Below are 12,980 nucleotides of genomic sequence, written 5' to 3'. Positions count from 1 at the left end.
TTTTGAATTCTTTCCTAACTTAAAAAGAAAAAAGCCAGTGTCATAGCTTTTTCATTTTTCCTGATTTCACTTTCTACCTAAAAGCTGCTTTATTTTATGTGATTGGTGTTAAGCCACAAATATGGACTCCGATGAACCCACTTCCAATGCTAATGGAAAAATACCAGCTCAACAGAAATTTTTCTTGTCAAGCTCAGAATGCTTACCCTATAACCCTTGTTGGACAGGGTACTTGAACAACAATAGACTGAGAATTAAAAACACCAGCTCAGAAGCCAAAGTGTGTGAATTTAAATCCTGACTCCTACAAGTCAAGATGTCGGTGGGTTACCTAACCTTTGGGTGCCTCTGTAAAATGATAGTAGCAGTACCTACTCATGAGGGTGTTGTAAAGAATCAAAGACAAGAAAAGTGCTTAAAATGATGTCTGGAGCATAGAAAGTGTTTAGAGAAATGTTAGCTTTTATCATTACATACTGGTTTTATAGGTCCACAGAGATGATACATTCATCTGTGAAATGTTTGTTAAAGGCATATTATGTCCCAGGCGTGTGTGTAAACATAATAAAGATATAGACACTCCCACAAAAATCCTATTATGGAGGTGTCATTGTCCTCTTCTTGGGGAAAATAAGCTGGTAGTTATCAACTCTGTGTGTGTGTGTGTGTGTGTGTGTGTGTGTGTTAGGAGCATTCGATGAAAACTCTGGAGGTCTGAGTATCCACCCCAGGTATGACTTTGGGGATAACATTTAACCACTTCAGGCTTTACTTAGTATTCTAACCTCTTAAATGAATTGGACAAAGTGGCTTCCCATGAGTTTTAGATGATCACTTTGAAATAACCTCACAGACCAAAGAGACATGATCCTTAGCCATTAACTATGTTTCAAATACAATACAAGAGGCAGCAAATAAATTAGACCAAAGGAAGCAAAAAAAACAAGCAGAAAGCAAAACAGGGTACATATCCCTGTCTTCACATCCCTGATAGATTCAGAATGTGTTGTGAAACCAAGTGGATGAGACATGATCAGAAAAGGGAGAAAAATGGAAATGGAGCATTGGAGGACTAGAAGAAGTATTTAGGGGTAAAGGGAAACAAAATACCTCAGGATATGTAGAGACATTGTCTGGTCAATGTTGAAAGAGATAATGCAAATAAGTAAACAAATACTGCTTATTGTTTGTTCTCTCTATACTTTAAATATATTGATTCATTTTATCTTCATAATATCCTGTGATGAAAGTACTACAACACCCATTTAAAGATGAGAACATTGAGAAAAAAAAAAAAAAAAGATGAGAACATTGATTAGTTAAGAGATTAACAACAAATGGTCCAAAGTCAGCAATCTCAGTAAGTAACAGAGCTGGGATTAGACCCAATCTACACACACATACATAATGGGAATTACTCCCTTTAAATATGAATTGACATAAAAGAATATGATGGAACTTCTACTGAGGATGATTTTGGAATGAAATATTATCATTTAAAAAGCAAGGAGTTCATAACTCACCTGAATCAAACCGTGTAATATGATGTATTAAGAACTATGTAATGTTATGAACGACCAATAATAATAAAAAAAATAAAATAAAATGAGGAAGTAAGCCAAAAAAAAAAAAAGCAAGAATATACTTCTAGCCTGCAGTAGAGAAACATATTAAAAAGATGGCCTCAAAGTCTAAGCCTGTGGTTTGAATCTAGTTTTAAATTTTAAATTTTGCAGAATGTACTTTGTGTAGATTTCCTTGACCTGTGTTTCCTTAAATAATTGGAAGTATGATCAGATTTTTTTAAGGTTATAAAAAACTTCAAAAATGAGGAGAAAAAAAAGTAAATCCAAGTCACTTCCAGGATACAGAGATAAAAGAATTGTCTGGGAGGCAAAGCAAAACTACAGATGTCTTTCAAAGAAGCACACAACAGCCACCTTCTCATGAGTGGTTTCAAATGGGTGGAGAAAATTGCCATTCAAAACCAGAACACTGGGCCTTTTCAAGGAAGCTGTGTAACACTTCCAGGGGGACAGGGTGGGACCAAGTATTAATTATGTTATTGGCTCCCCCTCCATTCTGACAGGCCAATGAGTTAAAGAGCAAAAGAAACCACTTCTATAGAATCAGTGACAGTCAAGGGTTAAAAAGATAATGTAATGTGTATGATTAAATTGGTAAATCAACATCCCACTTACATTCAGCAATGTCTTTTCTAACATATCCATGCTTATTTCTCAACTCAGAAACCTCTTTAAAAAAAAAAAAACTTTTAAAGAGACACTCTGTCTTAGCTTTAAATCACCCAACTCAATTTCAATTTAGCCCTTCAAATCTGAAAAAGCTACTTTTATTCCTGAACTTGGAGAATATATATGGTACCATTCTGGATTAATATGAACCTGTGATTGCTCTTAGCACACTACTATTATAGAATAGTCAGATTTTTGTTAAAGTATAAGAGGCAAATACGGAAACAGCTTTAGGTGGTTAAAAAAAAAAAGATGGAAAGAACATCTCAGTGGGAACAAAATCCCCATGAAAGTTGAAACAGATTTCTCTTTTTACTAAGGAGCCTTTGAAAATAATCAACATGTTGACAATTTTATTAGGTAAGTTTCATCTTAAGGCTTACAAACTTCAACTACTAATCCCATCACCTCTGCAGGGATGAGAAGCAATTTCTTATTAGGGAAATCTTGGAGTTCAGTGGAAAAGTGGGGTGAAACAAAGGGTTCCCCTATCTCTTGTTTGGAATCCCCAATCTCTAGATCACTCCATCGACTCCCCAGCTGTCTGAGACCACACCAGAGTTTTAAAGTTGTGAACCAAAATAAATATAGCACGTTGAAATATGTTTATAGAAAATGATAGTGCAGACCACAGCAATAAATATTCTAAGAGAAATATACATTCCCTAGGTGGCAAGTTACCAAAAACCTCTAAAGAGGGGTAGAAAGAGCAAAATGGATGGCTAGAAGAAGAGAAAATCTTCCCTCCTTCAATGATAGGGAAAAGGAGGAATACGGAAGAGAGGTGAGAGAAGGAGGAGAGAAGAGGAACAAAAAAAGGACCTCAGGAAAAGGTATTGAGGTATATTTCTAGGTATCAACAAATATGTAAAATTTTGACATTTTTACATTTTATGGAAATAAAAATCAAGACTAAATTAATGTTTCATAAACTAAATCATAACTATAATTTTATAAACATTGACAAAATAAAGGTAACTTACACAGACCAAAAGAATGTTCCAGCTTTCACCCCTTGCTTGGTGGCTGTAATCCATAGCTAATGAGGAAAATATAAGAGGCTTATAATATGATCTGGGTTTTGGTTAAAGAAAAACACTTTTTAAATATATTAGATCTGATATCTTATACTCTACTCACACCCCACCATAAATTTCACATTATTTGCAACCATTTTTTTTTTCACATCTGGAAGTCAGAACCATTATTTCCATAAATGTTATTCAATACATTCTCTGCGAAAACTCTCAAAAGCTCTGCTATGATTCTAGTGACATTTTTTTAAACTTTTATTTCAACTCAAAAGTCTCTCTCTTCTGTACCTGTCTTTTCCAATAACTGTTTTTGAATATTTCTCTCATACATCTGAATTCTGCTCATCAAAGGACTCAGGAGTGAACCATATGTTTCCTTTACTATTGAAATCCTTACAGAGGAGAGCCCCAATTTGGCACCCAGATGTCAGAATCTTGGAACCTAGTTGGTCTTGTTTGACTTTAAAGTGGATGAAATAGAAGGGGAAGAAAGGCTAATTTTTAATTTGGATTTTTCTTATATATCTTTTCCCTAGCCTTTTAATAAACAGGGATTTAAGGAGAAGTTCCTAGGATACGTTAGATGAACTAAACCTTTCATTAAGGCTTTGAAAATATTTATAACTCGTGCTGCTGAGAGGCAAAAGATGGAGTTCAGAACTCAGGCTCTGCAATCAGATAGCCAAGATTTTAAACCTGGCTTCTGTGACTAGCGGACCACATGGCCCTCCAGCAAGTCACTTGACCTCTCTGTGCCTCGGTTTCCTCCACAGTGGAGGTGATGTTTTCTTGCACACAGGATTACTCTCCACTTTAAAGAATTAATACATTCAAAGCCCTTCAACTGGTGTTTCAGCATTTGGTAAGCACTTGATCAATTTCGGTCTTTATTATTATGCAATCATGGAAATAAGTGGAATCCAATTATTTCCAGGAACATTAAAAACAGCTTAGGATGGCGAGTGTCCCAATGAACAGAAGTCCGTGAGGAAAGAAAAAAAGAAAACAAAAAGCCCTCACTGAGAGGAAAAGAGTGGAGGCAAATAAGGGAGAAAACTAGTTTGTTATGAGACTAAAGCAAAAATGATGTGGGAATTACAGCCAGTCCATTTTCTGGTTTCATGGCATGCAGACTTTGAGAGGATCTTAGGATACCAATAAAAACCTCCCCCGCCCCATTGTGGAAATATGCGACTGGAAGGCGTAGAACCTTCAGGAGCTAGGAGCTTGGCCACAGTTTCAAAAGGGTATGAGATACTTGAAGAGTTCCACAAGAGCTGCAAACACATTGTTAGGGACATCTAGAAATCCCTATCACAACTAGTGCAACCGGCAAGGGAGACCTGGGGAGGGAGAGCATGTCTAGCCCTCTAGATCCACAGAGCTCTGAGTAGCTAGTGGATTTTATCTGCAGGGGAGAGGTGGGATCCTCAACCCATTCCCATAGTTCCTGGTTGGCAGGGACCTCTGGTTCTTTGAAATGGTTAAGAGATAGGGGTCTGAGTGCCCACTTCTCCATTTGATCCAAATCATCCTTCCACTTTCTGAACCAGCTCTGACATGGCCCAACCAGGGTTCTAAATGTATCCTGGACTTTCAATCATTCTTGCCCCAACACCTCTACAAACAAGAAGATGACTTCTAAGTGCTGGTCACCCTGTAGCTGCCTCAAAATTGCGCTAAGTTCTCAGGAAGTCCAGTTTCTTATATTATAGGACCACTTTCATATACTTACATTAATTTCACTGACACAAGCTTAGGATATTTATAGCCAAACCACTTTCTAGAAAATCTAGTGCCTTGCTAATTCCAAAGAAATTATACCAGGCAATTTTTGACATATATGAAATATAAGATCCATCTAGGGTTTCCTAAAGGAAAAAAATATGTTTAATACAGATTTATCAAAGATGACCGAGGCTTTTCAAAATAATATTGTAGGATACATACAGATACTGGCAATATCTGGGCAACAGTAAACCCTAGGAATAACTTAGCTCAGGTGTTCTCAGGACAAAAAGACCACCAGAGGGGTCTTTGCAGTGTTCAAAATATGCACATGCATGTGAAGATGGCAGAATAAGTGTGCTAAAATCATTGTGATGGCCCTCACCACATACCACTGAGAAAGAAGCCATCTGTCTTCACAAACTACACTTTCATAATACCACCTACCTCCTAGTACTCCCATCTAAGAATACTCCTGAATGAATTGTCAAGCCCACTAATTAATAATATTAGAGATTTTACAAGAAATTATTTATGCTAATAGAAAGTATTCTAATGGCGAAAATCAGAATCACTTATTCTCTACACTTTTATGTACTTTGCAAAAATTTTACTGACAACATATTTATAATCAGGATTATAAAATATGAATTATCATGATAATATAAGGTCAAGAATTGTCTTTCTTCTGAGAATGGTGATGTATAACTATAATCCCAGTGACTCAGAAGGCTGAGGCAGGAAGATTGCAAGTTCAAAGCCAGCCTCAGCTACTTAGTGAGGCCCTAAGCAGCTTAGCAAGATGCTGTCTAAAAACAAAAATAAAAATGGCTGGGGATGTAGCTAAGTGGTAAAGCACTCCTGGGTTCAACCCCCAGTAGCCACCCACTACCAAAAAACATTGTCTTTCTTCTGAAAAAAAGAAACAGAAAAATTCTCCCTGTTTCTTGTTGATGTCACGTTGACAATATTTTCTAACAGAAAATTGAAGGCATGGTCAGAAGAGGACAAAAGCCAACAAATAAGAGAGAATACTTGAAATTTAAAAATATATTTTAAAACCTCAAATAAAAGAATCCCAGCCCTGATAAACATGATCTGTCAAGATTTAGCAATTGATGCAAGGCTGAAATCTAAAGGAAGTTCTTAAGTCATATCATGAGTCTCTGTTGAAGTTCCTCTGCAGGCCAAGTGTGAGTGTATACAGACACAAGCTGTATAAAAATATACAGAAAAAAATATAGGTCTATAGTAGAATGTGGAAAAGAAACAAGAAAATTTTAACAAGGAAAATATATTATATATATATATATATATATATATATATATATATATATATATATATTCCATTTCAGGGCTCAGAAGTTAAATCTAGTAATTACCATGGGAAAAAGGTATTAAAATGTTGGTACAAAAGAAGAAAAGTAAAAACAACACTCCAGGGCTATCAAAAAAGAGAAGCTTCCTTATTAATTCAGAGAAATAGAAGTCAAAATTTCTCTGAACTTGAATGCAAATATAAATTCCTTCAGAAGTTGTTTTTTTAAAAAAAATCAGCTAAAAACATAATCTAAGAAGGCACTGGGTGCAGGGTTCCTGCCTTTAATCCCAATACTTCTTTCATTGCTCATTTTTTATCTGTAGTATTTGTGTCCTAGACGCTTTACTTTGAAAAGGGGACAAATGGGAATAATACCATATCTTCTTGCTATGTTATCAGGAATAAATAAAGCTTACCCACTGGAACTGAGGATGTGGGCTAAATATAAAATTCAACACTTTTTCTAATTAAGTAAAGTATGCAGTTATGGGAGGAGAAGTTTTGAAAAAGATAAGAACCAAAAAAATAATAATTTTTAAAAGCACAGACTTCTATTGTGGTCTTTTAGCAATGCAAGGAAAGTTTCCTTTGCATTCAAAATCACAGAGCTAGAGTAACTAGAATTCTGAGAGATCAAAGGAGTGGATAGGGCTCTAGCATCAGCAAAATAGATAAGATTATTGAGAATCAGAACAAACTAAGGATGTAAGGGTCAGGGGTGCAGCAGAATAGACAATGGACCAGTGTGCTGCTCAGAAGGAAGTGCAGAACAGATCAATCCAAAATCCAGCAGTAGAGCTCCTCAATACACCGGGCTCTGGATGAGGTCTTCAAACTAGAAAGAAAATAAACCAGGCTCTATCCCCATGGAATCCACAGTCTAAAACACATGTAGAATTAGCCAATTTCAAAAGGAGGTGGTCAAATTTATGATAGGAAAAAAATATATAAAAGCCTCAAGGAGAATCAAGTCACTTGGCCAGGGCTGAGGGAACTCAGGGAAGGCTCCTAGGAACAGATACTACAACTGAAAGTGTTAAGTAAATTAAGAGGTCGCTAGACAAAGGAACCAATCCCAACAAAATTACCTTAAGCTGAGTAAGTGAGCAAAGCTCATCCTAACTAAATACCTGCCTGGGCTGCAGCTCAGTGGTAGAGCACGCTTAGCAAACACAGGGAAACAACAGCCACCAAAAAAAAAAAAAAAAAAAAAAAATATATATATATATATATATATATATATATATATATAGAGAGAGAGAGAGAGAGAGAGAGAGAGAGAGAAAGTATAGGTCTATAGTAGAATGTGAAAAAGAAACAAGAAAATTTTAACAAGGTAACATTTTTCTGAGCAGAATGTAAATCTTCCTCTACCCAGATAACCTGGAAGAACTGAGCACCACTGCCTCCTTCCATCAACCAACCCCTCTGGCCTGGAAATGCGCACCTGTTCTTTCATTCTTCTCTTTGCTGTCTTTTTCTAGAACATGCAACCCTTCTTCATTGCCCCAACAATGCGGGGAAAAAGCAGTTTCTAGGCCAAGCAACTTAAAAAGTATTAAGAATACACCTGCTCCTCTTAAAACACCTAGAAAATCAAGACTTTGGAGGACTCAGATCATGAGTCCTCCACATTTAGTTTCTCACAACTCCACATTAAGTCAGGCCCATGGAGTCCCCTTCATTCTCCACGTGGCTGAAGGTCCAGATTTGGACTGAGCTGGGAACTATCCCACCAAGTTATCATTATTCAGAAATTATAGGAGAGAGAATTTTCAAAGAAACAAACACAATCAATGAGCTCTATTAAGTGAGAAATGTATGTTGATGCAGCAAATGACAACTCCTAATTGTGCATTCTGAAGATTAGCAAGTTAAAAGCAGACCAGACTTTGCTAAAGTAGCTATAACAGAGGTTTTTGTTTTGGGTTGTTTTTTTTTAAAGATGAAATTAAATCATACAAATTATTTTTGGAAGAAAAATAATGAGGAGATTCAAAATCTCAGATGGACACTGTATAAATGCCTCATCTCATCTTCTGGGTTTTAAACAAGGATGTCACTCTTAGTCACCATTTAATCTGGTCCCTTTATTATGAAGCCAACTATCTTACATGGTTTCATCATTCAGTAATAGTAAATTTAATTTAATTTAATTACCATTTCTAAATTTTGATGAATATTTTCTATACTCCAATTATTTTTTCACTGGTAATTCTGTGAAAGGTACAAGCATCTGAGAGGTTTATATAAATGCTTGTGGAGGAATAGTTATTCTTTCTTATAGGACTCATAGTTTCATGTAGTCATATACTTAGGCTGAAATCTCTTATAGTTCCTGTCTATACACTCCACAATAGATCAAATTTCAAGACAACAATGTGTTGCTAAATTATAACTATGATGGTCCTTAGAATTCCTGTGTTGCCCATCTTGCACAAGACCGTAGATGGAAACACAGATTGGTTTCACTGTAGCTCTCAGTCAGTCTTAGACGGAGAGTTTGAGAGTTAGGGGGGAAATGAGCAGCTAGTGCTGAGAGAGAGACTACTCCTGGGGAGAGGTTAACGGCTTCCCCTGACCTGTGTCTGCACCAGTTAACTGGACTCTTCTGCTTCTGAGTCATGGCTAACCCCAAGGAAACCTAGTGTCAACACCAAGTGTAAGGTGATCCAATTAGATAAAATTACTATTCACATCCTTTGTTATCACTCAGACAAGTTGACTTCCATGATAAAATTATTACAAGAGACCAACTAGCAACAGGTAAAGAGAACTCTAATTTCCATCATTCAATTTACTCATAAACTATTGCTCTGTCATAAACTGTGGAATCCATTCTGTCAACAGATGTCATTAGATCACAATATGGGTCAAAACAGACTTCTGGGAGTCCAACCCCAATAAAGAGCAAGATCAGAACTTCTATTATTTCCTGCAGATAGAGAAGAAGTCTTTCAATATTAATTTAAAGCACAAAAAGTCCACATTTGTTCTTACATAGTATATATCTATTTAACAACGTGATGTTTTGATCACAGATGACTTTTTTTCAAATGACTACCTCCAGAACACAATTTCTGTTTATGTTCCATATTCTGCCAGTGGATCACAGCAAGCTCTCCAGGTTCAGTCCTCAGGGCATTGTGGACACACAGGATGAGTGCAGACCCCATCCACCCCTCATGGCTTAATAGACTGCACGAAATCTCCCAGACTCTTCCCTGGCTAGTGTTCCAGGGAGCCACTACCCCAAATGGGAGTCGGCATGAGATGGAGCCATTCTCTGCCTGTCCTTGACACATCTCTGTTTGTGTACAATGCCCATGCTTAGGTGGTGATTCCAATCCTTTTGACCAGGTACACCAGAGCCCAGTTCTGCACGTTCCACAACCATGGCTTTATGTTGCTGCTTTGCCTGTGTCTGAGCAAACAACTTGCCCATCATATGCACTGTCACAGGGAAAACATTAGGTCAAAGCACCAACAGCCCATTTCATTTTTTGCTCAGCCACTTAATCTGAACAAGGGAAATTCTTCCAACATTTTAATTTGTTGTCTTAGTAAAAGATAGGATTCCACTTATACTCTTTCACTTCCATGATTTAAAAAATAGATTAAATAAAAGAATGCATGAATTTACAATGGGCTTCAGTGAATTCCTTTTTTTTTCCATCAACTTTCCCTGATTCTGTTTACTATGGAACTGGATTTAAAATAACAGGGAAGTCATAACCATTCATTTTTCTTTCCCATTGTAGCTCCAAATCTGGTAAATCATTAAGATCTGACTATTCAGTCCTTCTTCAAAATGCTTCTGAAATTCAACTCATGGCACCGTTTCCATTATTATCCTAGTGAAGACTTTTCATCCTTCACACTTTTAGAATCATAACTTCACACATACACATATAAATGCACATACACATGTATATATAGAAATGAATGTATATTATATTCCAGATGTATATGCATATATACATATATAAATATATGATCTATACATACATGTATATACATTATACATAATATCAAAAAACAAACATTGACAAGTATGGGGACATATCTTTTTCTCAGGCAACAAATTTAGGGATGAAATAATTCCAAGTGCACACACCAAAAAACAAAATGCAAAACTTACTGGTTGACCTCCCCACCATCTATGATTAAATTTCTCTCGCCCTCGAAGATGGAAGGTGGCATCAAATACAGGATCATACATTGAATTGCCAACAATTCCATGAGATTCTGGATACAGACCCTTTGTATAAAAGCAAACTTATTGTTAAAATAATAATACAATAATCTACATATATGAGTTCTATTATGAGTTTTCTTAACACAGAAGGTTTTATAACAATATTTAATTTCCAAAATCATATAAGATACACATAGCCTTTACTGTGTGTCTGCCTGAGCAAACATGCATCAAGGCTAATTATTAGCCATTTGAGAAACAACATGACTACAAGAATTTTAATATCTAGATTTTTAACTATTAGAACCTGATATAATTTTTATTATTTTATTTGAAATTTACACATGTGCCTCCAAAGAATTTCAATTTCTAAATATTCTCTTCTATTTTTCCTAGTTCTATTCCCCCCCCCCGTCAACAATAAAAAAACAGTAATAACAAAGTAATAAGTAAATTGTGTATTTAAAAAAAGATAGAATTTAGAGTATCTGAAAATTAAAACATCTGAAATCAAGATTTTTATTTTCAAATCCAAAAAATAAATGATCAACTCTCAGGTATTTGAGGGAAATTTAATGCTTGTGTTCAGATTGAACTGCGCCTGAAGAAAGACTTTAGTTTTAAAGTTGCAATGAAGCTCAGGCCTCTACCAAGTTGTAAAAGGCATTTGCTGTGAATTACTGAGGCCGATAAGATGGAAAACAGAGAGGCTGTCTTTGAACACTAAGGAACATGTTTGAAAAAATCTCCCCTTGAAGTCATTCCAGGATTAAATCAGACCTTTGAATACGTATCATTCGAGAAAACACTTACGGTGGCCAAAGTGTATAAGTTAGGAAAGGTTTTTGTTGGGTACACAGGCCTCATGTAGGGAGAATGTGTCCCACAGGACCCTAGAAAGAGAATTTCAGATATTAGGATAACAGAACCAACAGGAATCACTTCATATAAAATTCACTTTACAAACAAGACACGTGGTGTTACTTTCAATTTTCTTATTTCAGATAATAAAATACATTTAAAAACAATGTGTCCATAGACTTCAAACCCCATAGCAGAACTGTACTGCAGAAATCCTGGCTTACAGATGAGACCAGGCAGTCAGGAAATCACTTACTTAGTTTTTCAATGTTAGGCATGACCTTGCTCCCTTTCTTCATGTAGGATGCCCGGAAGCCATCCACAGAGAAAATGATTAATGGAGGACGAACAAACCTTAAACAGAAATATGTTAAAGCTTAGAAAAATTATTGCCACCAGGCATTGTATCTACTCATTTTCAGTAACTGGGACCCATAACTTCCATGAAGAATCTGTACAGAGGATATCTGGATGAATCTGAGCTTCCAGCCACATAACATTTGAGGTCACTAAAGTCCAGGGTCAAATGACCAGCCTCACAAGGACCAACGGAAGGGACTTCACACCCAATTTCCCTTGATGTACTTCCTCCACTGCTCCTTCTCCCTTACAAACAGGGTTATTAATAACATAAAAATACAATTACATACTGTACATTATGAATAAAAATGCAGTTATATTTGCCTCAGATAAGTAGTCTCCCATTTGCCACGTGGAAAACTCCTATTCATTCTTTAAAACCCAGCTCAAAATTTCCTCTTTGATAAGGTTAGTTGTTTACACTTCTGAGTTCCTTTAAGATTATTCATTCCTACCTGTTTCATCATTCATATATACATTATTGTACCTGATATTGCAATGATCTGTTAATATATTTCTCTTCCTTGCTAGTTCCAAAGCACAGCTGAATCTTATTCATCTTCTTATTTTGTGGGCCCAAAGCAAATATTTATTAAATACATTAATGAACAAGTGTAAAATCAACAGGAGAAGCACTTGTACTATTACATCTAAGCGCTTATAAAAATTCCTTTAAGTTATAATTTCAAAAATAGTTTAAATTATGAAAACCTGTAAAAGGTATCTCAGTAAAGGACTAGACTATTCATCTACCTGGGCTGTATCTTATGAAATGGCTCTTTATCAGACTTGAGAATACTCAAATATGTGCAGAATTACTGCTAATAGTTTGAAACTAGTGAGCAAGCATAAGTTTATGTTTACTTGAAACCACGTCATAAAGAGGACATAGTTCAAATGAGTCACATAGAAAGCACTTAGAATAATGCTACATAAACAGGGTTCCCTGTTATCACTACTCTTATCAGTTGCTTCTACTCTTTCTTCAAAAATAAGCAAACACATTTTAAACAGTCCAGGAACTGTTGCCATGCACTCTACAAACCCAAAGAAGTTCAAACATCTCACTAAGGTTAAGAAGGAGAAAAAATTAAAAACATCTCATTTAAATTCTGTGTCCCAGGCTATGCCACCCCAAATAAAAATACCTTTAAAAACCAAATGCATTTTAGTGCTTTTGCTGGAAGTGTATTTTCTGCTGAGCATGTAGAAGGTGTGTGAAG

The 12,980-nt window shown here is 36.0% G+C and overlaps 1 protein-coding gene across 5 annotated transcripts in view; it reads right to left on the bottom strand.

The window, feature by feature from the left end:
- The window catches only part of Enpp2 (ectonucleotide pyrophosphatase/phosphodiesterase 2), a 109,303-nt gene that overhangs the window by 45,327 nt on the left and 50,996 nt on the right, over positions 1-12,980 (bottom strand). For all 5 annotated transcript variants that reach the window (XM_026393863.2, XM_026393865.2, XM_026393866.2 and 2 more), the window contains exons 6-9: positions 11,654-11,751; positions 11,350-11,429; positions 10,480-10,599; positions 3,239-3,294 (exon numbers count right to left, since the gene is read on the bottom strand). In XM_026393863.2, the coding sequence (XP_026249648.2) occupies positions 3,239-3,294; positions 10,480-10,599; positions 11,350-11,429; positions 11,654-11,751 (354 nt within the window). The remainder of the gene's footprint in view (positions 1-3,238; positions 3,295-10,479; positions 10,600-11,349; positions 11,430-11,653; positions 11,752-12,980) is intronic.

Source organism: Urocitellus parryii, chromosome 7 (assembly GCF_045843805.1).
Source record: "Urocitellus parryii isolate mUroPar1 chromosome 7, mUroPar1.hap1, whole genome shotgun sequence".
In the NCBI taxonomy this organism is placed as follows: Eukaryota; Metazoa; Chordata; class Mammalia; order Rodentia; family Sciuridae; genus Urocitellus; species Urocitellus parryii.
Note: the sequence above shows the minus strand (reverse complement) of the source record. Positions and strands in the feature narration are given on the sequence as shown.